The following is a 27,822-nucleotide window of genomic DNA, read 5'->3' on the forward strand; positions in this document are numbered from 1 at the left end:
GCTATAACCTGCAGGATGGACTTGGGAAAGGAAAAGGGGCTGAGCCTCTATTTGGGAGTTTATACCCAAAGCGCTTCACACAGTAAGGTATGGACAGCTTGGGAACCTGACAGGCGGCAAAAGATTGGGCAGAGAGGGAAGAGTCAGTTTCCCTCTGTAGCTAGGGTGAGGCTGCTCCAGAGTCACTTGGTTACCTCCCAGCACAAACCCCAACATCTTAAGTGATTAAAGATTAATGTAGGTTGGGTGTATACCCAAAACAATTAAGAGCAGGGACTCGAACAGATATTTGTACATCCTTGTTGACAGCAACATTATTGCAATGGCCAAAAGGTAGAAATGACCCAAGTGGTCATTGGTGGATGAATGGATAAGCAGAACGTGGTACATACATTTCAGTCCAAAAAAAAAAATTAATGAAGCAGGGCTGTGCAGCCATTACAGCTGTTAATCAAGAACTGTCAATGACATAAAAAACCAAGCTAATATTGTGTTAGATCAAAAAAACAAGATAGAGATTATATGTGGTAGTCTGCATGTATGTAAAGCTAAATATGTCCATATCTGCATATATGTCTTTAGGCAGGTAAAAGAATGAAAGGAAATATACAAATGTCAGCAGTGGGTATGTCTCAAATGCTGGGCTTCTTTTCATCTCCAGTTTTCACATGTTCCAGATTTTATGCAATGAGCATATATTACTCTGATAATGGGGTGGAGAGACACAGTAAGCATAAAACCAAACCCCAAACAATGCAAAGGAAAATGAATATTCAATCTCCAGATTGGGGAGGGGTCTGTGTGTTTAACAGGAAAAGATACAGAAAAAAACCTATCACACAGGAAAAGATAAATATGTTTGATTATTTTAAAAGGTGAAACCCATAACCAAAATTTAAAGGCAAATTCACACAAGTGGAAATACAGATGCCCAACTATCGTACAAAGAGAACCATGATCAAGGTCACTAACAAGCAAAGAATTTTAAGTTTTTTTTGTTTTTTGTTGTTTTTTATTTGAGACGGAGTCTCGCTCTGTCACCCAGGCTGGAGTGCAGTGGCGCGATCTTGGCTCACTGCAACCTCCGCCTCCTGGGTTCAAGCAGTTCTCTGCCTCAGCCTCCCAAGTAGCTGGGATTACAGGCGCCCGCCACCACGCCCGGCTAATTTTTGTATTTTTAGTAGAGACGGGATTTCACCATCTTGGCCAGGCTGGTCTTGAACTCCTGACCTCGTGATCCACCCGCCTCAGCCTCCCAAAGTGCTGGGATTACAGGCGTGAGCCACCGCGCCCGGCAAGAATTCAAAGTTAAAACAGGTTACCACTTTCACCTATTACCATCAGGTTGCTTATTTTTGTTCTATGTTTTTTATTTGTATGCATGTTTACTTTATGTTTCAGTTTACTACCCCCTAAGGCAGCAAGAGAGCAGGAAGATAAGCAAAATAGAGATGTTTTTGACAACTTGGCACTGAGAGACTATCCTAAGGGAATAATCTGAAATACATAAAAACATTTTATTCACAAAATTGGTCATCACAGCATTATTTACAATACTGAAAATCTGGAAATAGCCTAAATTTCTAACAATTGAAAGAAGGTTAAGTAAATTATAAGACTACACAATAAAATATATTACCAGCAATATATCTTTGTGAAAATCTATAATAACCACACATAATACTTAGTAAAAAAGAACATAAATTACATGATAAAGAATATGATCAGAACAATGCAAAAAATTCACACCCCCAAAAAAGACAAGATATTATATGGCAATTTTGTGGTAAAATATTCATGTATTTGTGCTGCATTTCTAATTTTTCCATAACTGACACATCAGTTTTATAATTAGGAAAAAAATACCTTTTTAAAGTAAAGCGAACACAAGATTCTTTAGCAATGTTCATTCCATCCCACAATAGAGTCTAGAGAGTCACAAAAACCTCAGCCTCCTTCGGGAGGGGGGGAGCTTGGTAGTGAAAAATGGTCATGAATGAATGGGTGAAGAGAGGGACGGGACAACCTAGTAGGAGGGAGGTACGGATAGGCAAGGGAAAGGTGGGGACCAGTAGTCATACTGGTCAGCCAAGGAAAGGGGCATTGTGGAGTCAGGGAAGACTCTGACTGCTCAACAGAGGTCTGTCTAGACCCAGTAGTAGGCACTGACGGTGTTATCAAAGGACAGGATCAAAGAGAGATTTTAGGAAGACACGTGGATTATTTTAGGGACAGGGGAGGAAAGAGGAGGGGTGGGTAAACTACTTGGAAAGAAAGGGAGAAGGACTGAGAAGATGGCAATGGGAGTGGGGAGGAAGGGGCTGATTGCCTTTGTGACCTCACTACCAAACATACTTTGCTCACCTCCAGATAAGTCTTTGTGGGGCAAATGCAGGATAAAGAAACAGCTCATAAGAGGCACTTGCCAACATCCAACAAATTCAGTTCAAAACCACAGAAAATCTAGGAGTCTCCAAAGAAAATCACAGTCCTGCTGTGTTGCCGAGGCTGGAATACAATGGCACGATCTTCATTCACTGAAACCTCCGTCTCCTGGTTCAAGCAATTCTTGTGCCTTGGCCTCCCAAGAAGCTGGGATTACAGGCATGCACCACCACACCTGGCTAACTTTTGTATTTTTAGTAGAGACGGGGTTTCACCATGTTGGCCAGGCTGGTCTTGAACTCCTAACCTCAAGTGATCCGCCTGCCTGGGCCTCCCAAAGTGCTGGGATTACAGGTGTGAGCCACCGCATCCGACTTCTAACGCACTGGGTTTTAACAAGCCCCTCAAGTAGTTCTCATGCTCCCTCATGTTTGTGAGCCACTGAATGAGGGCCATGCAAAATGTCTAGAATCACTAGTTCTGCTGTCAGCTAAACCACATGAAAGAACCCCTGCTCATGTGAAAGAGAGATTTCTACAAATAAAGTGACGGGAGGACCACTAATAAGTTATGTCCAGCTTAGTGGGGTTGGGGAAAGGTTATATGAAGCAACAAAGATACGGTTTCTCTAAGCCAAGTAAAGGTAAAGAACTGTGGAGCAGGCGATAAAGCCAAATGCACTGAACTATGTCATAAGGAATTTACAGGCTGTATTGTAAAAGCCACAGTGAACATGATGACAGCAACAACGAGGATGAAGAACAGCAAAGAAAAAGCTGAGGGAAACCATCGACCAAAGCAAGCGGAGGCTCAAAAGAGAGACGAGCTTCAGGATCAGGAAATGAACAGGGCCCTTCAGTCACGGAGAAGTCGTTGTTGCCAGAACAGTCAGTCACTTAACTGCTTAGAAGATCACCGTGTTACCGTATAACCTCTATTGTAGGCTAATTAATTTTAAAAATCTGTCTAAAATTTACTGATTTTAATATAATATCTTGTCATTTTTGGCAACAATACACTGAAGTAACTTAATGTAGTTTGCTGTATTTTGTTTCACAAATATTTACCTGGAAACACTGGAGACTTTGTAAAGAGAAAATTACTAAAAATTACTCCTTCACTACAGGACAGTAGATATTTAATATTTATTTAGAAAGCTATTGACACTTCTGATGACTACTGATAACTGAGAAGATTCAACATGTTATAAATATGAGTTGTAAATATTCCACCCCTTTTGAGATTATATACACTAAGCTTTTTACTACCACTGGCCTTTCTGGATACTTTCATATTTAGAGAATATAGAACTACATTCTGGGAGATTGACAATGACCTAATATTACACTAATGAAAAGTCTTCACAGTCCTCAAAATAATTTAGAATTTAATGTTTTCTTTAATAAGCAATTAAAATGGAATATTTTCTGCCTCCTGAATAAATACATGTCTGTAATCAACCATCCCTAAAGAAGGATACTAATATATTTTGAGTGATTCAATCCACCCATGGATATAGTCACATCTTTAAATGTTTTCCAGTGTGAACAACAGTCTTTTAATAGATGGCTATTGAGTTCAAGGGTCATATTATTTGCTAACAAATTATTATTTGGGCCAGAAAGTATCTGAAAAAAGTTTAACCAAATTTCCTACACATCTCATATCTCTACTTTATTAAGCATTATTTATTATTTGATGTAAAAATTCTACATTAATTACTTCATACATATTTTATCTTGAGATTTTGAAATCCCATGGTCTTAGAAACGAAAGATAGACTTTAAGACACTGGCTTCTGCTTTTTTTTTTAACTTTAGATTTGAAAAAGAAACATGGATTACATGTTAACATAATATTTTGAATATATAGGGCTCATAAGATATATTATTAAATTATAAACAAAATAATCAGGAACTTAGTGTGGTGCCTAGTTTGATATATGATTACTTTTTGAAATGCACTAAATTCCACAAATAATGAAAGTATTCTTTGTGTATAATGTTATGTTTGGTTATTATGTATGGTCTTCGTATCCAAAGGTATGACATAACTTGAGTTTGTTTGCTTTGTATTTATTCAGTAAATAAGCCGTAACTGTTTTAAAAAGAGGGAAATTAAAAAAAAAAACTGGTCCAATTACCAATTATAAATTTTAATAAAGACTAAACGAAAAGGTTTGGCTGTTACATATTCTCAGGCCAAATTGTTGATGCATGTCTGGATTAACTAGCCCTCAGGCTGCTTCCAATATTATGGGTAATCACAAAACGACCAGCTCTAACTCCTCCTCTCACCAGCTGGAAGGGAGCACATCACATTTGCCATCCATGGTTGGCAAAACTCAAGGCATCAACAACTGGAAAAGATCTCCACCTTGGGAATCATTATACATATTGTGATCCTGCAATGGGTCAGAATCCACAAAATACAGTTCCCCTGCATGGATGTCAGAAAAGTTAGCTAGAAATTCATCAGGATTGAAGCCAACCCACACAGTGTACCTATAGTCTATGGTGCGTATGGAATAGCCCATGATCTTTATATCTTTTAAACTCGGCTTGTCAGAATTCCACTGAGGGATGTCTGAAGGCCGGGGATACTGGCTATAGGCAATCAGTTCACGGGGATTACCAGGGAGGTACGGATCCTCTTCCAAGTCACGGAATCGAAAATGCTTCAGAAGGTTCTTGCCTTCTCTGCACAGCTCAACGTGAAATGAAGGAACGGGGCAGCGAGGTGGAACCTGCAGTCCTGCAAGTCCAGCCAGCGTGGGAAAAAGAGACACAAGTTCCACAAGGTCCATGGATTGCCTGCCTGAAACAGGAAGCGACAGAGCAGAATGGGTTACATTATAAAAGCCTGCCATGGCCAGGCAGGAGCAGTAAAGGAACCTGTCTGGGCTCCATATGTTTTCTTTTTTTAATTTACATTTATCTTTAGCAACAGACATTTAGAAACACCACCTCGGCACCTCACCCTGCATTAATTACTCATCCAATCAAATAGCAGGATGCAAAATTAGGGCCCCACGAGGCTGTTGGCGCTTTTTAAAACAACCTGAATTTTGGAACCACCGATTTAATAACTGACTCAGACAAGGATCATCAATTAAGGCTACAACCACTAGGTAAAAGAGTCTGTTGAAGAACAGGATATTCTGACTCCCACAGGATCACCTCACACATTACTCCCTTCTGGATGTCTGCATTAGAGTTATCTTTGCATTTTATTACGGTCAAATACACACACCATAACATTTACCATCGTAACCACTTTTTAGTATACAGTTCAGTGGAATTAAGTACACTTACACTGTTGTGCCATCATTACCACCATCTATCTCCAGAACTCCTCTTAATTTACACAACTGAAACTCTGTCCCCATTAAGTAACAACTCCCCTTTCTCCGTCTTCACCCAGCAACTGGAAACCACCATTCTACTTTCTATGTCTATGAACTGGACTACTCTAGATACCTCATAGGAGTGGGATTATACAGTATTTGTCCTTTTGTGACTGACTTTTTTCACTTAGCATAATGTCCTCAAGGTTCATCCATGATGTAGCATGTGTCAGTTTCCTTCCTTTTTAAGACTGAATAATATTCCATTGCATGGACGGACCACATTTTGTCTATTCTTCTGTCAATAGACATCTGAATTGCTTCCACTTTCTGGTTACTGTGAATAGTGCTGCTATGAACATTAATGTACAACCTTTGATTGAATACCTGTTTTCAGCTCTGTGGATATATACCTAGGAGTGGAACTTCTGGGCCATAGAGTAGTTCTATGTTTAACTCTGAGGATCCACCAAATTATTTTCCACAGTGGCTGCACCATTTTACATTCTTACCAGCAATGCACAAGTGTTCCAATTTTTCCATATAATCACTAACACTCTTAACACTTGTTTCATTCTTTTTTTTTAGACGGGGTCTAGCCCTGTCTCCAGGATGGAGTTCAGTGGCGCAATCTCAGCTCAGCTCACTGCAACCTCCGTCTCCCAGGTTCAAGTGATTCTCCTGCCTCAGCCTCCTGAGTAGCTGGGATTACAGGCATGCACCGCCACGCCCAGCTAATTTTTGTATTTTTAGTAGAGATGGGGTTTCTCCTTGTTGGCCAGGATGGTCTTGATCTCCTGACCTCCTTGATCCGCCCACCTTGGCCTCCCAAAGTGCTGGGATTATTGGCGTGAGCCACCACGCCCAGCCTTTCACAGCTTTTGTTGTTGTTTTTTATTAATAGCCATCCTAGTGGGTATGAAGTAGTATTTCATTGTGGTTCATCCATAAAGTCTAAATACTGTACTTTATATTGATTCCTGTTAAAATTGAAATTGGATTTGCACTATCATTCTGGCCCTTCTGGATCTTTAAGACAGTGCTTTATCATGCTTGATTTCATTTTCTAGACACTTAATTTTTAAGTAAAATAAAAAGAAAACAAGTAAAGAAAGTTGAAAAAGGTACCTTTACAATGGCAAGATCTGGCTGATGCTAGCTAGCTCTTTAACCGAGTGTTCAAACTTACAATACTAGTAACGCTGGCCATGAAGTGCCCCCACCATGTGACACAATGGGAGAATACAACAGCCCATGTAGCACACGTGTCAAAAATGTTACCCTGAATGTAGTCATGTGGAAGCAATCAGATAAATCCAGGCTGTGGAACACTGTTATAGGACAACTGGCCTGGATACTTATAAAAAGATGAGGTCAGGGAGATAATGGGGCCAGAACATGTAAGGCCACTGTGACGACTTTTACTCAGATCAAGAAGGGTACATAAGAGGCTCCTGTGCCGGGCTGTGACATGACTTGACTTGGGTTTTAATGGAATCACTGTGGCTGCTCTGAGGAGGAAAACCTCCAAGGGATCCAGGGCACAAGCAAGGTGACCATTTAGCAAGCTGTTGCAGTACTTCAGCACAAGACAGTGGCAGTCTGGTCCAAGACAGTGGCAGGCGAAGTGGTGGGAAGTGGTACACAGAGTCTGAATGGAGTGTGACAGGCTTTCTCATAGACTGAATATTGCATATGGAGTAAGAGAAGAACAGGGGTTGAGATTATTCCATGATTTTTTGGCATGAGTGACTATTCTCATTTCTTGAGGACAAGAAGAGTGTTGAAGGAAAAGCTGAAGATGAAAGATGTGAAGTCCAGCTTTGATATGTTAGGCTGGCTAAGTGGGAAAGACTATTGGAAACAAAAGTCTGAAGTTCAGGGAAAAGACACAGCTAGAGATAAAATTTGGAAATAAACTGAAAGGCCGTGCAGTTACATCAATTTCTAAATTGCTGAACACTTCCCAACAAAAGTTTCAGAAAAGATTCTCAACCAATCAGAAGATCTTTCCCAGCAAACAAAGGGCTAAAATCACGCCTTGAAACCGTTTAACCTTTCTATCAATGACATGAAAGAAGACAGGACATGCAGTGCACAAAAATCAAATGTGCAAAAAATAAAATTGGGTAGTATAAAGCAAGCTCAGAAAGATCCAGAAAGGCCCGAATGATGGTCCAGAACCAAGACAAATTTAAACAGGAATCAATATACAGTACAAGATTTAGATGTTAAGGATGGATTAAATGCTTAAGTCCAGAAAGGGGGCAATCTGGTTTAGCATAGTTCATAGAAGAGGCACTCCAAAAAGAGCAAACGTCATACGTCATTTCAGAGACAGTGTACAACCTGTCCCTGAAATGCACTGGGCAGATCAAGTCAGGATAGAACTCACAAGAACCCATACAGGTTGCCCACACATCCAGGAGGGGTATCTGGTCCAACTGGTATTCTGGAAGTGCTTTCTCAAACTGAAACTTTTTGGAAGACAGAGACCAGGACAACCACGGGTCTAAACACTACCTTGTGACGAATGGTTGAAGGGCTGGGGATTTCAGCCTAGAGAAGAGAAGATATTGGTGGATGGACAGGGTCGGGGGCATCAGTGCTGTTTTCAAAGCTTTGAAGGACTGGCACATGGAAGTCAAAGTAAACTTGCCCTTCACTGCTGGGGAGGGCAGAGTAGAATCACCTGGTAGATTTTACAGATCTAGTGGTTCACTAGATTGATGAGCTGTCAAAATGGAAAATGTGCCCCCCACAAAGAAGGCTGAGTCCCTACCAAAAGTGCACATCGAGGGAAAGGATTCTCCTCGTCTGTTACGGGGGCAGCCCCTTACTCTAAGCTCTGGAGCAGGCTCTTGTAGACTGTACCACAGCCCTCCCCATCTTGGGGATGCACCTGTTCCTTTGTCCATCGTCATCCCACAAGGCTCCTTGTGGACAGGGGCCATACTTGTCAATTCTGGTTCTGTCACTCTTTCCCCGCCCAGAGTATGGGAGATGCTCAGAAAGCGTGTGCTGACCACAAAATGTTGAGAAGAAATTCCAACACAAGGCAGGAAGGGGGGGTCTGTGTAACCCCCAAAGCCTATGATTCAATAAAGTGGTTCACATATAAACTAAAGGTGATCTTACTGTCAAGCAATATCATTTCAGCATATTTTATACCTGGCTCCATCAACTGTGAGGCGGAATCAAAAGGGTCGAGGTAAGGGAAAAGCTTCTCGCCTGCCTCCGGAAGTGAAGCCGTCCTTCCAGGAACATAGAACATCAGGGGAACATGGGTAGCAACATCAAAATTGCTGTATTTGGCCCATTCTCCATGTTCACCTAGAGCCCACCCTAGTTCATAAAAAGCACAGAATGACAGAAAATGAATAATCATCATACCACAGCTTGTTTATTTTAGATACCATTTCATTTCCTGTTGTAAAAACCAGAGGAAGTAGAAACTCATCACCTAGAAGAAAAATATTCACTTGGAATTACCACAGAAAGGGTTATTTCAACTGAATGCTGCTTTATTCAAAATCAGGTATTTGTCCTCATGAGGAAACCTTTAAAAAAGAAAAAATAATTAAATTCCCAAACTCAAATATCTTAACAAACTACTAGCAACATATACCTAACGTAGGACTCTGTGGCGGTTCCCACACATGCGTTCCTCCCCTGCTAAGACATGCTCATTGTTGACAGGCTGGGAACCCTGAAAGCTGTAGTGTCACCACTGCCCTGTCCTGTGCCTACCTGTCTTTTGACTCATGCCCTACGAGGTCAGGTTTTCAGTTTGGGGTATGTGCCACCTAACACTGAGCTGTGGAACTGCAACACACTCGGCAAATTCAAAAAAGACAAGGACATCTTCGTTGATTTTTAAGACATACCATAGATAGGGTAAACCAAAACCTCTCATTTCAGATCCTTAACCTCAATTAAAAACAACCCTTCATGCCTATTTAAAACATCCCTTGCAAAAGATGGTTTGAATATTCCAAGTTGGAAATACCCAGTCTTTTAAAGTTACAGCACCCTTTTTGATACAAAAAATGTGCATGACAGAAATTGTACAGTGAGTAGTGTTATAAAAATAACCAAACACACCAAAAGCTGCCACGGGTAAATTTGAGAAAGTGTTGAAATATACCGCACAGCATGAGACCTTGCTGGCTCCGTCTAATAGATGACGCTGGGGCTGCAAATGATGTCCCAGCCTTCCAGGGCCTGTGGTCTCCAGAACAGGGCTGAAACCTGTTCTGAGTTGACAGTGCTTTCCTAAGGAGACCCCAAGTTGAGAGGACCCTCTTACCCACTCATCAATAATCAAAGCAGACTTGATGCCCATCAGAGATGCCCAATGATTCCGGTGAGCCGTTCCTCCCTCTGGCTGTCAGTACTGGGGAGTATGGCGGGGACTTTCAGATAGCTCAGTGGAGCTCAGAAAGAGAGGGAGCTCCCCCTGACACCCGCCCCAGTCAGTAAGCCCCGGGGCCTGAGGGGCATCCCCACTGCTCGACCTCTCCACCCTCTCGGGGAGGACGAGGCAGCCTTGACCCACGAGGGCCGATGAATGGGTAGGTTATCGGCAGGCTCCTAGGCCACCAGCTGAGAGGTCACATTGTCCCTTTTAGATTCAGTGTGGCGGGAATCTAAAAGGTCGAGGATCGAGAAGCCTGCAGGATGGCAAAGTGAGGGACCCCGGCAGTGCGACCTCAGGAATCCACTCCCGGAACTCTGACTGGGGTGCCTGTGGAGGCTCTGAAGGTACAGCAGCCAGGCGCTCTGTGGCATTCTGAATACTGGCACGCAGCCTTCGGCCTCTGCCAGCTTTTGTGAGCTGCCCTGCACCAGGCAGAGGGGGCCCCCAGGCCTGGCACAGGGTCTGACACATGGCAAATGCTACAGAAATAGCTGTGGACCGCCTGACTGCAAGATCGTATTGAACATCTGGTGCCGGGCCTCAGCCTGTGCTGCTGCAGCCAGGAGCAAATACGGGGAAGTCTGGCTAAGGAGAACGCATGCCTGTGTGGGCCCCAAGGATCCATCTGCAGATCAGGAGGAAGAAGAGCCCAGTGACCTTGACAGCCAGCTCAGGAGGTTTCTGGCTCCTGCCCCAGAGGCCCAAGATGAGGACGTGGCAACATAGGGAGGCCCAGGGAATGATGAGCTCAGGGAGAGGTGGCCAGACCACCTGAGACACCTGTTAAAGTGCACTTTCCCATGCCCAGAACTGCGAGCTCCTGAGACCAGTTGCAGAAACCAGCATGTTTTACTGGCTCCCAGGCGGTTCTGATGGAGGATGTCCCAGGAGGGGACTCTGAGATGGGCTATTTGTCATCTACGGCAACTGCCTCACAACAGAGTGTGTTCGTGGAGAAGAGGAAACTGGGCACTGAGGGCTCAGAAGCAGATGGCAGATAATCAGGAATATGTGAAAAATTATGGCACCTCCATATATAATAAAATATTACAGACATTTCTAAGGGAAAAGGTAGGCTTCTGAGAAATGACACAGAGATTGCCTATGACATTAAGTGTACAAAACCAGGGAACGTTAACAGTACACACAGAACAAGAAATCACATCTTGTGACATACATGTTACAAACATACACATGTATAACATATATCCCTGTGTGCATATGTGCACAACTGATGGCTGGCAGATGGATCCCTAATCCGTTGGCATCTGTTAGCCCTGAGCAGGTGGGAGAAAAGGGCAGGATGTTCTGGCCCTGAATTACATGCTCTGTATCCTTTTTTCTTTTCATGATAAGCACATGTTATGATTTACTATTATCCTATTTCATATTTGATGATATGAAAATTATTTTCCTTTCTCTAAGTATAACAGTATTATGGTTATACTTCAAAAGAGGCAATATTTTTCAGAGACAGTGATCGGAAAATGGAACCATCTGGGATTTGCTTCGAAACAATTCAGAGATGGGGGAGTGGGTGAGGATGAGAGGAACAAGACTATGTGAGTGGGAAACGGGGGGAGCTGCTGTTTTATTCCCTGCTCTTGGAATGTTGAAGAATTTTAAAAATGCTTTTAAAAAGATAGTTTCATTTTTGGAAAAGTAGGAAACAGCCTTAGGAGGAGATAAAGACTTGAAAAGCCCAGGCTCTCGGCAGAGAAGACAGCGGGGATAGGGGTGGGAGGGCTGGAGCCAGGCGTGAAGAGCTTGCTGGGCTCTGCCAGGATTGTTCTGGATCCTCTCCACCCAAACTAAAAGTCCTCCAACCCTCCAGGTTAAAAATGGGGGTTACAAGAGCTCTGCCACACAAATGGAGGGTTCCTGCTGCATTCATCAAGAAAAAAAAAAAAAGTTGCTACAAGTCCCTCCCCCACCCACCCACACCTATCCGTCAAGCATCTAAGATAGAGGTCTCCGGACTAACAAGCTGATCATAAAAATGCCCCAGGATCCCACTTTGTTTGTGAACCACTGGTTCACAAAAGAGAACACACCCATGTTTATGTCAATGGCAATTTTGCAAAGCATGTTTCACAGGAAAGTTCAGATGTTTTGACTCACCAGGGAATTTCAAAATGCTTACCATGATCCGAGGTAAATGCAATGATGGTGCTGTTGGCCAGCTGAAGATCGTCCAAAGCACTCAAGAGGCGGCCGACCTGTGTATCCAAATATGACACAGAGGCAAAGTAGCTCTGGCGGATTTTCCGCTGCAAATTAAAAAAAAATAAAAATGACAGTGACTGCAATTTAAATTGCCAAGGCATAGAGATAATGCTTGCCTGTGCATCTCTCCCAATCCCTACCCCTTAGTTGATGCCCTTAATGATTTTCTCAGCCAAAATGTAACACTCCTTTCCCTACCATCAGCATCACTTCACCCACAGAGTCACAGCAAAATCTGTAGGTCTACAAATAAGATACATTTCTAAGCAAATCAGATTTCACTTTAGGGCACAGATCACAGTGGATGAATGTGTCACCTACTGCTCCTTTCTGTCTCCCTCACATATTCTGATGGGTTCCAAGAGATGAACATGTACACAGAAACTGATCCTTCAGTCCCTTGAAACACAGGCCCACACATGCTCTGATAAGGGCCACAAAGATACAATTCAGCTCTGTTAATTTCCTGTGGCTGCCATAACAAAATATCACAAACTGGGTGGCTTAAAACAACAGAAATGTATTGTCTCCTAGCTCTGGAGGCTAGAAGTCCAAGATCAAGGTGCTGGGAGGGCCATTCTCTCCCTGAAGGCTCTAAGTAGAAGAATCTTGCCTCTCCCTAGCTGGTGGTGGTGGCTGTCAGTCCCTGGCATTCCTCAGCTTGCAGCTGTATCACTGTGTCTCCATCTTCATGTGTTCTTCCCGTGTCTCTCTCCCCTCTTCTTAAAGAACACCGATCATATTGGATTAGGAGCCCACCTTACTCCAATATGACCTGATCTTAACTAATTACATCTGCAATAAACCCATTTCCAAATATGGTTACATTCAGCAGTACTGGGGGGTTAGGATGTCAACAGCCCTTTTCAGGGAAAAAAAAATTCATAATTTAACACATAACAGCAACCCTGACTGAGCCTTTCCCTCTGATCACTTTCTAACCCAACAGCAGATTACAACTGCATATCTTCATGAACTATGGCCGTTACGTGGAGCTCATTTCTAACAAACTGTCAGCAGGCAGGAGAAGAGCAAAGGAGATACCAGAGAGCAGCACGTCCTTCACAGTCCCTGAACCCAAGAGGCACTTTGGGAACAGCCAGATCATGCCCTGAAGTAAATGAGCCACCGGCCCCTCCTGGGCTGACTCTCATTCCCAACCTGGTTCACAAATGCTAAGGACAAAAATTAATCTTCCACCCCAAAGAGGGGTGAGAAGAGAGCCGTGACTTCTCAGACCAGCCCCTGACTTATCAGCTGGACCCACCAGCTTCTTCTCATCACTGCCAGGGTGAGGACAATCATGAGACTCACCCGTTCTCACTTGCAGTCAAGAGAAAAGATATACATCTAGCCTTCCAGCAGGATTATGCTGAACCCTGGCCTACTTATACTTTCTGGTAGATGAAGTCTTCAGTCTGAAACCTGTGGAACTTTGGTCCTCCTGGGGACGAAAGACACCTGTCAGGATGGCTATGTCCTATACAAAGGTATTCCCTCCTTCCTATGCTAGCCCCTGGACGTAAGGCAATAAGCAGACAAGGTCCTCACCCTTGATGAGCCACCCCATCCAGTGAGGACACAATCATGGAGATAAGAAAATGCTTAATTATCAGTGAGGCCTGCTGGGTCTGTCCTGCAGACCCTGGCCTATGGATGAAATGAGTACTCAGACACAGGTATGCAGCATAAGAGCAGCTAGGTGACTGCCTGGCTCTAGTGGCCAGAGAGCAGCCCCAAGAAGCCGGAGCTGCTGGCTTTTATTCAGTGCAGGCATAATGCCAAAAACCTAGAGCCAACCTGCAGGTAATTAACATTTATTGTTCCCCTTTCAGGGAACCTCACAAGCACAGACGATCAAAGGTCAGTTCCTGGTCAACATAAGTAAACAAGCCTGTTTAAGATAAATTCTCCCACACTCCCTTGTACCTACTCCTTGCCCTCTGCCTCAGGGTTATAGAACAGCTATTCTCCCCTGGGGCTCTGCAGAACCTTCTGACCTTTCAGAAGGTTTGCATCCTTTCCCTATAGTTTTTCCCACCACTCTGACCGATCCCCCACAGAGGCCCAGGGGTGACACAGGGGAATAAGCCCTCAAATCTGCCTGGGAGATTCAGGGAAGGCTTCACAGAGGAGTTAGAATTTGACAAGAAGCACCTGCAGTCAGACAAATGGGGCTCAGATGCTCCAAGCAGGGGCTGCAGGGCACGGAACAGTGTGGAGTTGTGACAGAGCAGGTTGCATTTGGGGCCAATGAAAGGCCCATGTGACTGGAGAATCAAATGGGAGGGCAGAGGGGTGACTAGAAAGTTAGGTCCAGGCCAGATAATATGGACCTGGTGGGTCTATCCAGGGAGTGGAGACTCCGAGTTCTAGGCCAATGGAGTCACTGAGGTCTTTCAAGGCGAGAAATTGACATGATCTGGGCTTCAAGTTATTAAGAGTCCTGTTGCAACAGGACACAGACACAGATTCCAGAGGCTTTAGACAAAATGGTACTAGGCCACTGCTGGGTACATAAGAGGTGCTCACTACACTTGCTGAATGAACAAAACAAAGCAAGGCCCACTGAGGTGGTCCAGAACAATGTGCTGAAGGATCCAGAGGACTGTGTGGATGTGAGAGGAATTCAGGGGCATCAAGCAGACATGGGGGCAGGGAGCAGAGGAGGAGGAGGTGTTGAGGAACCCAAGGGTGACTCCAGGTTTCACATTCAGCTGGTGGCATAATTCGCTGGCATTTGGGGGCAGGGGGCGCAAGAGGAGGAGGAGGAAGGAGAAAAGCAGGGCAGGGGTGGTGGCCTGACCACGCGGAAGCCTATGGTGCTGAGGTCTCCAGGGTCATCTGCCTAGGGATGGCTCTCACAGGCACGTCAACACACATATCTGAAAATCAGGAGAGACCTGGGCTGAAGGGGTAGTTCTGGAGTCATCTGCCAAGGCTCAACTGAGCCCAGCAGGGGAAGAAGAGGTGGAAAGGATATAGTGGGGGGCCTGGGAAGTGGCACCTAAGTGGCAGACACAGAAAGGATTGGGAGGCCAACAGTCCCAGAAGGGGTGGAGCTGGCCAACAGTGAGGAAGTGACACAGAGCTCAAGGAAGGTCAGGACCTACACAGATAGATTTTACTGGCCACCAAGGTCAGTGCTGAGGTGAGAGTTTAGTGGATTGGGGAGGTGGAAGCCTGTGTAGAGGATGGTGAAGAACAAATGGACAATGAGGCCACAGACACAGCCAGAACAGCCCAGTGTGCACTCGCTCGGCCTTGGAGGTCAGGTGAAGGAGTGGAAAGCAGAAACAGGCAGGGGCAAGGGGGCTGGCACTTTTGCAGCTGGGAGGGATGAGAGTGGATGGAGAGGCTGCAGGGAAGGTAGGTGAGAAGGAAGATCTTGCTCATTCTGCTTGCAGACGTGGGAAGCAGGGACAGTGGTGGGGAGTTGAGGGAAGAGGCCTCGAGCCCAGAACATGCACACACAAAATTCCAGGTCTCAGTGACAGAGATTATTAATAGAGCCCATTCAGCAAGTACACACTAGGTGGCATCTGATCCTCTGAACGGCACATTAAGGACTCCAAGACTCAGAAAGGTTAACTTGCCCAGAGTCACACAGCTGATAAGGGGCACAGCCAGGATGCGTACCCACATCCACCCTGTCCGATCCCCTACCTCTGGCTGTCCACCGGCTTCCATTTCTACAAGAGGAAAGGTGCTATCCACTGAGAAATGGGGCACAGGGGTGGCAAAGGCCTGGAGGGGAGCAGTGAAAGGGAGTAGAGAAGAGGTCATGCAAACGGAGCAGCTGCAGAGGACAAGTGAGGTGAGCTGAGCAGAGAGCTTGCCTGGGCTGCTGGGGCTGGAGGCGGGGCATCTGAGGGCCTCCCTGCTTCGTGGGGGCATGGATTTTCTCCAGCAGCTTTCAGGACTTGGACTACAGAGCAGAGGGTGTGGCTGGAGTGTCTGACGATAAAGGTACTGCAGGAGGGGCAAGGATAAATGGACAAGTATGGTGAGCTGAGCGGCTGGGAAGAACAGTAAGTCACCTGCCACCAGGCCTTAGCTATTTAGGGAAGCAACAAAGCCAACAGGACCTGGACACAAGGGGGAGATAGAAATCCATACTCTAGCAATCCCCGTGAGGTAGAGCAAGGGAAGTGCTAGGAGAAGAGGTTGTGGTCAGTATGGTGACTCGGAAGGAGCAGGCAACAAACTCCTGAGTGTGGCCCCTGAGGTCACTGGCTCATGTAGAGATGAGTTAGAGGGCTGGAGCTGAAGAGATCCCAGAGCTGAGTCTCAAGGGTGCAGTGAGATGGGCTTGGATGTGGACATCCAAAGCTACAAGAGGACAGTGAGCAGGCCAGAGTTCAAGGGGAACACAGGGCTGAGACCAGCACATGCATGCATCAGGGAGGCCCTCTGAGTCATGCTGTCCACTGTGTGTAAGGAGGGGACTAAGAGAACTTGAAGGAGATAGCTCCATGCAGCCGACACGGTCCTAGATACTTCTACATGCTCTCTTTGGTTCTTGCTGAAAATCTCTAAAGTAGGTGTTATCATGGAAAAACTTTACCTACCTTGTTTCAGTTTTATAGAGAAGAAAACTCAGGGAGGCTCAGGGAGGTAACATGACTTGACAGAGGTTAGGCAGCTGGTATGAGGTAGAACATGAATTCGAACCCACACTGCTGGGAACCAACAGATCCAACCATGGGGCTTTGGAGTTACAGTCCCTGGGGATGAACTGGCTCCACCCAGCACTAATTTTGTGCTGTCAGACAAGTCAGCACACCTCTCATGCCTTGAGTTTCCTCACCTAGACAACAGAGAGCAGGTACCTCACTAAGTCCCCATGAGGACTAAAGGCGATACCACACATGAATCAGCGCCCTTCCTGGCACACAGTCCATTTTGAAGGGTCATTTTAAGTGACCATCACTAATAAAGCATCCAGGTGCAGCCTCAGAGCCAGTTCAAGCCACTTCACCATCAGGAGCCCAGAAACACAAAATTAGAAAACAAACAGATGGATGCATTGCTTTCCAAACTCTCAGTGAAACAGGAATCAAATAGATTTGAGGAATGTACACCTCTCACCAACCAAACTCTTCTTGTGCAAACTCAGGGGCCAAGTAAGTTTGGATAGCAAGGGATATCTGTATGCAGTGGTTTTGTTCTGTGTTTGCTTTAAACAATACTCTACAGCAGAGGCTCTCAAACTTCTGATGAATCAGAATCACCTGGTGTGCTTTTTTTTTTTTTTTTTTTTTTAAGAAATGTCGGTTGTCAGGTCAAGTTCCACCTCCAGCTTCCAATTGTGTAAATCTGAGTGGGCCAAGACTTTGCATTTCCAACAAGCCCTCCCAGAAATTCTAAGGCAGGTAGTCCAGGATGCACACTTTGAAAACACTGCCATCTTCCATCCGCTATAGCTTGCCTGCCACAGCATTCATGTGGTAAGAGAAGGGCAGGGTTCTGTGTGGAATATTCCAGAAAGAGCATTAGTCAATGTGTATTCTGCTCTCCAGGGAGAAAGGGTGACTGATGAGTCAGTGTGAGGATTCCAATTGTGTGGTTGCTCCGCCCCTAAATCATGGCAAAGGAATGCCGGACATCACAGCTGGGTGGCACTGGCCATGATGGTGTCCCAGTTCCCTCTGCACCAAGGGCCTGCTCACCAAGCCACCCCCTGAGAGTGACAGCTAGCCAGGATGGGCTTTCCCACAGAGGGAACCTGCAAGTACCAGCAAACCAAGCATTCTGGGCTGCTCGGGAGTTGCCCATCACTCTACAATTAATGAGCTGTCACCTGAACAGTATCCCCTGGGTTAGGAATGGTCACCCAGGCTGGTTCCCCACCCCTGTGTCCACACACAACAAGTCACCAACTCTCTGGACATTCCCTTCTTTAGAAAGTAAGACACTGGTTGGGAGAGTCCTGATCCAGGCAACACTGCCTGTGTCCTAAATACCTATAGGACACCTCCACCCCAGCACTTTGCCTGATAACTCACACAAAGAAAGCTCTTAATAAGACATTATAGGTGGAGTTGTGTCTACTGAGAAGAGTGGTTTCACCTACGACACTATGTCATCAGTGTCCAATACATCCCCAAACTATGTCCTTGATACCTGAAAGTCCACAGGAATTGGGCCATACGGCACACTGATGTTTAAGGCTTGGACGTCTTCCCGTTGCCTGATGTCCATCCAGGGGTTGTAGGCCACAGGGGGTAGGCCATCAGGGACCTCGGGATCGGGGGCCAGGGTGATGTTCTCCAAGGGATACAACTTCTGAAATTCCTTGGGGAAAAACACAAAGCCACAAAGTTGTCACTCTTTTAGCAAAAGCACAAGCTTGTGGCTCTATCACTGTCTATACTGCCTTTTCTCTAAGCCTGGGATGCATTTGAGTGGTGGCTCACTAGCATTCCCCACGTGCTCGGCCCTGACCTGGAAGTCCAGCCTTAAGTTACTCTCATGAGATGCCAATGGCAATGAAATCATACGACTTCTGTTTCCTACAAACTGAGCAGCAACAACTCTCTTCCTTCATACAAACAGACGCCCTTCTGTTCCTGTCCCCACCTCCTGCCTGGCTAGAAAAGTGTGGTGAGGTGTTGGGTTCCCAAAACCACCCTCAGGTTCAGCAATTCACTAGGGGAACTCATAGGATTCAGCATTTAGTCTCACTCACAGCTATGACTTATTACAGTGAAACACACTCAGCAAAGAAAAAAGGCACATGAGGCAAAGTCTAGAGGAAACTAGGCACAAGCTTCAAGTCCTCTTCCAGGGAAGTCACATAGGATACTTACTTCTCCCAGCAATGAGTTGTGTGACAATACATGTGAAATGCTGCTAACTAGGGAAGCTCATTAAAGCCTCATTACCCAGTTTTTATTTGGGGCTGGTCAGGTAGGTACTATCTGTCTGGAACATATCAAAATTCCAGGCTCCCAGAAAAAAAAAAAAAAAACCCAGGGGTTTATCATCAACCATAATGTTTGTCTAAACGGTTTAAGCATAGTAAGCCAATTCTGGGAATAGTGGGAACACTTCGGAAATCAAAGTTCCCAGATGCCAGCCAAGGGCTAGACTTATAAGCAGGCCTTTCAAAGAATCACAGCCAGGCCAGCTTTGTTAACTGTTTTCTGCAAAGAGGCAGGAGAGGTGAACCTCACAGCCTTCTTCTATCAAGGGGGCTGACAGCTCCTACTAGGAAAGCAAGATCCCCTGGGCCAATCAAAGCAAGATACCTGCAACATCAAAGAGCATACTGCTGGTCTCCACTGTCATTACATGTGAGGGGCATTCTCTGCAAAGTCAAAAGGATGGGATGCTCAGGCCCTCATAAAACATGATAGGGAAAAATGGAAAAGGATTCTAAAACAGAAAAGACTACATGCTCTAAATGACATACAAGCAAGTACAGGATTTGAGGTTCCAAGAAGCAATGCAGTGCTTTGTGTTTAGATGATCTAACCTGACAGGCTCAGGCGGAACAGGCAGTTTTTGAAGAGAGTTTCACATTCCCTGGGGCTGTTTTGGAAGGGCCATCCCTTATTACAGGCTTTGGCAGCCAGCTCTGATTCACTACTCTGTGGTGATCTCACCATCCAACCCAACATCTGCTCAATAAGTTCAAGGAAAGGAAATCAAACCCTCCAGTGGAGTGAAGCGGAAAGCCAAGCATTTCTTACAAGATTCTTACATGTTCTTGGCCTTGACCTCTAAATCCCATCTTTACTCCACTGAGGACACTAGTACCCATCAGGCAACCATGGTGCCTGGCGATGGCAGGATGTAGCCACCTTCCCTGTGCAAATCCCTCCCTCAACAAACAACACAGCTGTCGCAGCTGTGCTGGATCAGCCCTCAACCAGCTCTTCACCTTGGGGTATCTGAAGGGGATGTGTGGCTTATGATACCCAACGGCCAGGAAGAAAGGACTGGCTGACGTTTTCATCTTTTCCAACAACCGTATGGCTTGCTCAGTGCTCTGTTTGTCAGGCAAGGTGCCCTCGGGAACATCCAGCACATCCACAGGGCAAAGCAGGTTGGCATGGAGTTCTCCATCTGGCCCTCGACACGTCTTTCAAAACAAAATAATATAACATCAGCTTTTTAAGTGCAAGAAATGGAAGCCATGAAGGCTACACACACAGATTTAATGTTCACATAATCAGCCCTTCACGTGTTAGTCACTCAGACTGAACAGAGACATCAGAAGTAGAACTAAGACAGAAAAGTGTTTCTTGTTTTCCAGGCAGGGGCCAGAAATCCACTAGCACTTGGTTTCTTGCTACTAATACTCTTTCTCCAGATCATAACTAATTAAAAGAAACCCCGATAGACTAATTATAAAAAAAAAATCCATCTCTAATTCAACAATAAAAAAATGCCAATTAAAAATGGGCAAAGGATTTGGATAGACATTTCTCCACAGATGATACACAAATGGCCAATTGAACATGGAAATGTGGCTAACATCATTAGTCATTAGGGAAATGCAAATCAAAACCACTTCACACCCAAAAGGATGGTTATAATTTTTTAAGATGGAAAATAACAAGTGTTGACAAGGATGCAGAAAAATTAGAACCCTCTCACATTGCTGGTGGGAATGTAAAATAGTGCAGCCACTTTGAAAGCCAGTCTGGCAATTCCTCAAACAGTTAAACATAGTTATTATACCCAAAAAAATTAAAAACATATGTCCATAAAAACACTTGTACAAAAATGTCGAAGGCAGCATTATTCCTAATAGCCAAAAGTAGAAACAACCCAAATATCCATCAAGTGATGAACTGATAAACAAAATGTGGTACAATAGACAATTATGCAGCCATAAAAAGGAATGAAAGGCTGGGTGCGGTGGCTCACACCTCTAATCCCAGCACTCTGGGAGGTGAGTGGATTGCCTGAGGTGAGGAGTTCGAGACCAGCCTGGCCAACATGGTGAAACCCCGTCTCCACTAAAAATACAAACATTAGCTGGGTGTGGTGGTGGGCACCTGTAATCCCAGCTACTCGGAAGGCTGAGGCAGGAGAATCATCGCTTGAACCTGGGAGGTGGAGGCTACAGTGAGCTGAGATTGCGCCATTGCACTCCAGCCTGGGTGACAAGAGTGAAACTCCATCTCAAAAAAAAAAAAAAAAAAAAAAGGAATGAAGTACCAATTTATACTGTTATGTGGCTGAACCTCAAAAACATTATTCTAAGTGAAAGAAGCCAGAAACAAATGGCTACATAGTGTATGACTCTACTTATACCAAATGGACAAAATAGGCAAATCCATGGAGACCAAAAATAGTTCAGTTGTTGTCCCACGCTGGGTGCTGAGACAAAATGAGGAACGACTGGTAATGGGTACAGGGTTTCTTTTGAGAGCGATAAAAATGATCTAAGATCGATTTGGCTGATGGCTGCATAGCTCCGTGAGTATACTAAAAACCATTAAATTATATACTTCAAAAGGGAGAGTTTTATGGTATATGAACTCTATTTTAATTAAAAAATTAAAAAGAAAAAAAAACCCGTTTCAAATTTCAAAGACAGGCTAAGGCTTGTAAGTGACAGGGTCCCAATCAACTTGATAAGGTGACAGTCCATGGAATTTCCAGATCTTCAGCTACACTAGGCACAGAATGAAACCTCCTGCTTTGCTTCCTAAAGTAGACATGCTGGCCGTGAGACCAAAGTTAGTTCTGACCATGATTTGTATACCACAAAGACCGAGGGGCTGTGTCAGCTGCTGTTCCATCTCAAAGAGTGTTGCCTTTTCACAGCCCTGCCTTGCTCACCCCACCCTTTGGCAGGACAGCCCAGCACCCGCCTCAGACCACTTGTTCATCATCTATATATACACGATTTGCAGCACTCGAGGGAGATTTAGTATTGTCAGACCCACCACTTTGAGAAGAAATGGGTAGGGGGCAGTTAGGGCAAGGACCTGGCATTCGTAAGTGACGCCACTAAAAAGAAGCAAGATGGCTTCAGGGAATTAAGATGGGATCTTCCCTATTCAAGCCACAAGCCAAAGGCCAGAGCTCACGGTTTTCACTGTATGCTGAAATGGAAAGCTGTCAAGAATTTAGAACAATACCTTCCACCTCACTTCCAAATCCTCACCCTTCCCAACATGATGTTTACTAAAACCTCAGAGATACATTTCATGTCTCAGTTCCCCAGCTGGTTTTCTGAGTTTCTTAAATGTGGGTTTTAGTTTCATTTATACATTTGGGATTCCTCTAAACCAAGATTTTCTTTGTAGGTTACTTTTTTTCATAATGCTCTAAAAATTCAAAACCCCTATCAGAGGTCTCAGCTGCTGAACATACACATTAGGTCAGAGAGAGATACACGGCATGCCTTTCTCCCATTCTGGGCTGAGGCTCCTGGAGCTCAGCCTCTTTTCTCCCTCCCATGTCTCAGCATCTCCTACAACTCTCAGTCTCATCCAGCGTGAGCACTGGGGAGCTATTCAATGAGTCTGACACGTTAGAGCCCAAGGTTTTAGAACAAGTAGCACCCACCAGCTTCTAGAATGAAGCCACTGCTCCTGTCGGGCCTAATGCTGAAGATCCCAACACTTACTTCTGTCAAAACATTATCACAAATGAAACCCACAACTTCGTGGTATATAACCAGCTTCACAGAACATGCAGTATACCCAGTAGTTTATGTGACAAAGGAAAAAGTGGTTCCTCTTCAGAAATGTCCCTTTCACAGCCTTACCTTAGTGTTTTCATACTTCTCAGAGGAAGGATGATAAGGTGGAAAAGACCAGCTATACGGAGAATCATCGGTATGGTTAGAAGATATCCCTTGGAAAAAAAAAAAAAAGGTTGTTAAAACATGATGAGTCTTTCAACACCCCACTCCCCATAATTAAAACTCTGTAAACAAATGGGCAAGTGGAACCTCCCTTCTTTGGGGCTCAGTTTCCTCATCTACAAAAGTCCCCTCTAAAGCCAAACTCTCTAGTTTCTATTTGAGAACTAAGCATCTGACTTCCTGGTCCCTAAGCCCTGATGATTTGTGCTAGGCTCTGTGGAAGGGACCCACAAGGACAAGATCAGTCAGCTCCTTAGAGCCCATGCTGAAACCTATCTCTCACCCTATGAAGGAGGCAGCAGAGGCATCAGCACCACCAGGGAGCCGATGGGGGCAGGAGAGGGAGGCTCAGGGAAGGTATGTGACTTACCTATGCTAACCAGATATTAGATAAGGGAGCCAGGACTCAAAACCTTGTTTTAGAATTCCAAGTTCAAGTGCTCATTCATGAAGCAGAAACCCACCCTTAAGCTTAGTAGTTTATAGTTTATTGGTGAAGACAGTATAACAGCACTGGAAACCAAGGAAGGACTGCCAGCTTTCAAAAGCATCGAAGTGCCAAGTGGGGGATCCTCCAAGCACAGAGGTTATTGTGAGTCAGGTGAGGACTGGCAGGGAGGACTTCTAGGAGCCAGTGAGGCCTGTGAGGGATCTGAAGGGAAGTGCTGCCTATAGTGGTTAGCTGGGAGTGGAGGGGATCACAGGCAGAACCTGGTGAGAAAGCATCAGCAGCAGTCACACAGTGGGACTCCCATAGGGAGTACCAGAAGAGACAGGAATGGAGAGAAAGAGGGCAGCGGGTGGAGGGCCTATGAAGACAGCAAGCACTGTGGAAAGAGCACACAGGAAGCCAACAACCACAGGTCCAAATCCTGATGCTGCCTCTTAGCATCCTTGCAACCTCTGGCAAGCTACTTGACTCCTATGAGCCTTCATGTCTTCCTTGGGAAATGATGATGATGATAAAAACCCACCTTGCTTGCTGTTGGGAGGATTAAAGGAGTGGCCAGCATGGTAAACGGTACATACCTGGCACACAGTGGTGGCTACTGTCATCTTGAAGCAGGCCCAATGCTAACAGAAAAAGGTCTTGAGAACAAAGATTCAGCTGAAAAATGTGTTCCCACAAGGGCTGCAGGGAAAGGTTTATTCTCTGAGAAGGACATGGTGCTTAGAGCCTGATGCCAAAATCCAATCATCAGGAGGGAGGAGGTCAAGCAACATCACTCAGTCCTTGCCTGGTTTCCCCTCCCAAAGCACAATCTCCTCCCTCTGCTGTGTTTCCTCCTCTCTCCAAAATCATCACTTCCCTCCAGCTGCATTTGGGCAAGGGGTATGGTAATGAGAACACCAAACTGCAGAAAGTTCTCCTGACACTGGACTTTTGGCTGTGCAATATGATTCCTGACAGGTTCACCTCTGAAACTGGCCTGACTTAGTAGAGCTGAATGTCACTCTCAACCTGGGCTGGCCAGCTGAGTTCCTGCAGAAGACTGCCAAGCCTGCCGGTGTAACCACTGAGCAAAGGGAAAGAGACTGAAAACATTCGTCATTCCCAAATGATAAGCATTATTGTCCCTATGGTGCTCTTGTTTTCCAATACTTTTTTCTCCATTTTTTTTTCTCAAACACTCATGCATTACTTCTATAAATAAAAAGTTTTAAAGTTCGTTTGCTTTTCACTATCCCCATTTTGGCATTAAAGAGAGCCAGTTTATCAGGCAGCATTTGAGGTAAGGAATGTCCGTCTCCGGGACCCTATAGATCCTGGGTACCAGATTACACTCATCTTTCTGACTTAATTTCCAGAGTGGATAGCAGCCCCCACCTAAGCACAGCCCCCTCACTGGGCAATAAGTCAGCAACAGCAATGCTGGCCACACGGGAGGCCCTCAGGTGTCCTCACCCCACCCCTAGGTTTACTGACAGGTACCCTGCAGGGGAGAGGGTGGGGCCCTGAGCTGGACTCCACCCAACACTGCCACCTCCCCAGCCTGTGTCCTCCCTACCACCCGAGGAGCTGAAGGACCCAACAGCACACCCTCAGTGGTTTCTGAAAGGAAGCAAAGCTCTTTCTACCCTTTTTCACTTTGGGTGAAAACGTGGCTGGGTTGACAAGTCAGTTTTTTAGAAAGGAAGCACTGACTAGCGAGGGACTCGCCCAGCCAGAAGAGGGCTCTGCAAAGACAGCCCCATCCCCAGGATGGGAATGCTGGATTCAGACACCACAAACCAAGAGAACCCAGACTCTGGACATGGAGCAGTACCAGGGTGAAAGACTTTTCCCACCGACATGGTCACATAGCCATTCTCCTTGAAGTACTGGGGGATGGTGGAGAAGTTTCCAGCGTGCACCCTCCAGTAGGAGTTGAAGTCGTACAGGCGGGTGGTGTCAGGTCTCCTGCCAGTGAGGAAAGAAACGCGGCTCGGGGCGCACACTGCCTGCTGTTAGGGAGCAGAAGCAAAGGTAAGCATCGCCACAGCAAAACATGTCTGCCATCTCTTAGGTAACCAAGCAACCGCCCTCCCGAGGCCCCTAGCAAACAGCTTGGTAGCTGAGTCATGCAGAGCTCAAACCAGACACTGGGATTTGGGTGTCACCTAGGCAACAGACGCTTCCGGGAGAGAAAAGGGAAGCAATCAGCCCCTGAAACCAGCAGATGCTTATCTCCTCCTACGCAATGGCAAACAGCTTGGTAGCTGAGTCATGCAGAGCTCAAACCAGACACTGGGATTTGGGTGTCACCTAGGCAACAGACGCTTCCGGGAGAGAAAAGGGAAGCAATCAGCCCCTGAAACCAGCAGATGCTTATCTCCTCCTACGCAATGGCCTCCCCAGGCACACAGAGCGGCCAGTGTTGCTGGGGGCAGAGCCATGAGGGGGTTCAGGGAGCAGAGCCACCCTGGCTAGCTCTCACCTGAGGCCCAGTCTGCAGACCTGTGGGTGCCCTTCTGCAGCACCCCTTCCTTCTGAGCACCAGGCAAGCGCCCGTTCTGGGAGAAAGCTGGCCAGGGCTGCCATGAACACATCAGGGCCAGGGCGCACCTTGCACCCAAGGAGAAGGCCACCCTTGAAGGTCAAGCTTTCCCATGAGTGGAAAACCAGATTTTCTCCACTACCATTTTCCAGACTATGCTTCCCTCTAACAAGATGTCCCGCACAATCTGTGCCATCTGACAATAGCTGAAGCTCCCCGCCCCCAACCCTCAGTGCACGAAGCAGCACACACCCACAGCTAGAGGTTCCCAGACATACCTGCGCAAAGGCATTCTGGAAGAGGAGGCTGTGGGATGCCAGTTGGTCAATATTTGGGGACCTCACCAGCTTATCCCCATAACAGCCCAGGGAGGGGCGCAGGTCATCCACGATGATGAGAAGAACGTTCAGAGCATCTACACAGGAGGGAGGGGCTTTGGTGAGGTAACCTGCACTGACACTGAACCCTCCCTCATGGTAGGTGCTAGGTTACTAAGAGGCCCAAGGCTGGACCCTGCACCTTAACAGCCTAGCCAGGGAGGGCGCTGTGCCTCAGCAAGGGTGGGAGTGGGGCTCGAGGAGGAAGCCTGAGTCCTGGGTGGCAGGGTTAGGCTTTGGTCATGGCCTCCAACCTGGGTGAGGAAGCGAGATAGTGAGTGAAAGATGGTGGAAAGGAAAGATGAATTTAGGAAAAAAGGAGAATGATGTATGCAGGAAAGGACAGATGGTTGGATAGAGGAAGATAAGGAGGAAAAGATGAATAGCTGAAGGGAAGAAAGGATGGAGAGAAGGAGGGGAGAAGAGAGAGAAATATGAATGGACAGAAGGTAAAAGGGACGGATGGACCAATGGAGGGAGGAAAGGAGGGGGAAAGATGGATGGATAGAGATGGGAAAGATGGGGGGAAAGAGGAAGGGAAGCACGGAGGGATAGGAGGAGGATGGATGAATAGATGGAAAGAGGGAAGGGGAGGGATGAAGGGACGGTAGGAAGGAGTGAAAAATGGAGGGAGGGAACGAATGATGGATGAAAGAAGGAATGGTAGGAGAGAGGAAGGGTAAAAAGAATGGATATAAACAAAGAAGGAAGGAAAGAAGGAAGGAGGAAGGAAGGGAGGGAGGAAGGGAGAGGAGATGGCAGGGAGGGCGTGGGCGGCACCTGTGGTCGAGTTGGCCTGCGTTTCGGATCCGAGGGCGACGCAGACGGAGCTCAGAACCAGACCCAGCCAGAGAAGGCCTCGGCCGGTCCGGGGTGGCGGCATTTCGGCTTCGACGCGGCCGCTTCGGAGCGGCGGGGACAGGCTGCAGCAGGTGGCGCAGTTAGCAGCCGCCGCCGCAGCCACAGAGACCTCCTCGTCGGGAACCCTTGAACACTGCGCAACACAGCCGCCGCCCGGGCCCGCAGGCCCGGGCGCTGGCCGCAGCGCGAGTGCGTCTGTGCGACTCTTCCCTGCGTCCCTCCCCTCCGGGGCGGGTTCTAGAGGTGCGCGTCATCCTGCGGCAATAGGCGTGGCCGAGAGACAGGCGCAGAGCGGGGGCGGGCCAGTTGCCTTGCAAGCTTCGCAGACCCAGCGGCCCGCAGGCCCCTAGGGGTAGAACTGCTAGGGGTATAGCGATTCAGCCACTGCCCTTAAC

The 27,822-nt window shown here is 46.2% G+C and overlaps 1 protein-coding gene across 3 annotated transcripts; it reads right to left on the minus strand.

Annotated features, from left to right (window-relative positions):
* Nucleotides 1–751: 751 nt before the first annotated feature.
* Nucleotides 752–27,770, minus strand: IDS (iduronate 2-sulfatase). Of its 3 annotated transcripts, XM_003806827.5 has the most exons (9): nucleotides 27,347–27,770; nucleotides 26,468–26,604; nucleotides 25,479–25,656; nucleotides 23,113–23,201; nucleotides 20,266–20,466; nucleotides 18,504–18,674; nucleotides 12,295–12,421; nucleotides 8,903–9,076; nucleotides 752–5,202 (listed from the first exon to the last, which is right to left on the minus strand). In XM_003806827.5, exons 1-9 carry the CDS (start codon nucleotides 27,447–27,449, stop codon nucleotides 4,730–4,732), a joined length of 1,653 nt encoding a protein of 550 aa, XP_003806875.1. In that variant the 5' UTR covers nucleotides 27,450–27,770; the 3' UTR covers nucleotides 752–4,729. The 3 variants fall into 3 exon arrangements, with proteins under 3 accessions (XP_003806875.1, XP_034805636.1, XP_008956157.1); XM_034949745.3 differs by lacking the exon at nucleotides 8,903–9,076; XM_008957909.5 differs by lacking the exons at nucleotides 752–5,202; nucleotides 8,903–9,076 and adding an exon at nucleotides 9,109–9,291.
* Nucleotides 27,771–27,822: the final 52 nt, after the last annotated feature.

The sequence above is a fragment of the Pan paniscus genome, chromosome X, assembly GCF_029289425.2.
Source record: "Pan paniscus chromosome X, NHGRI_mPanPan1-v2.0_pri, whole genome shotgun sequence".
NCBI classification, from domain to species: domain Eukaryota; kingdom Metazoa; phylum Chordata; class Mammalia; order Primates; family Hominidae; genus Pan; species Pan paniscus.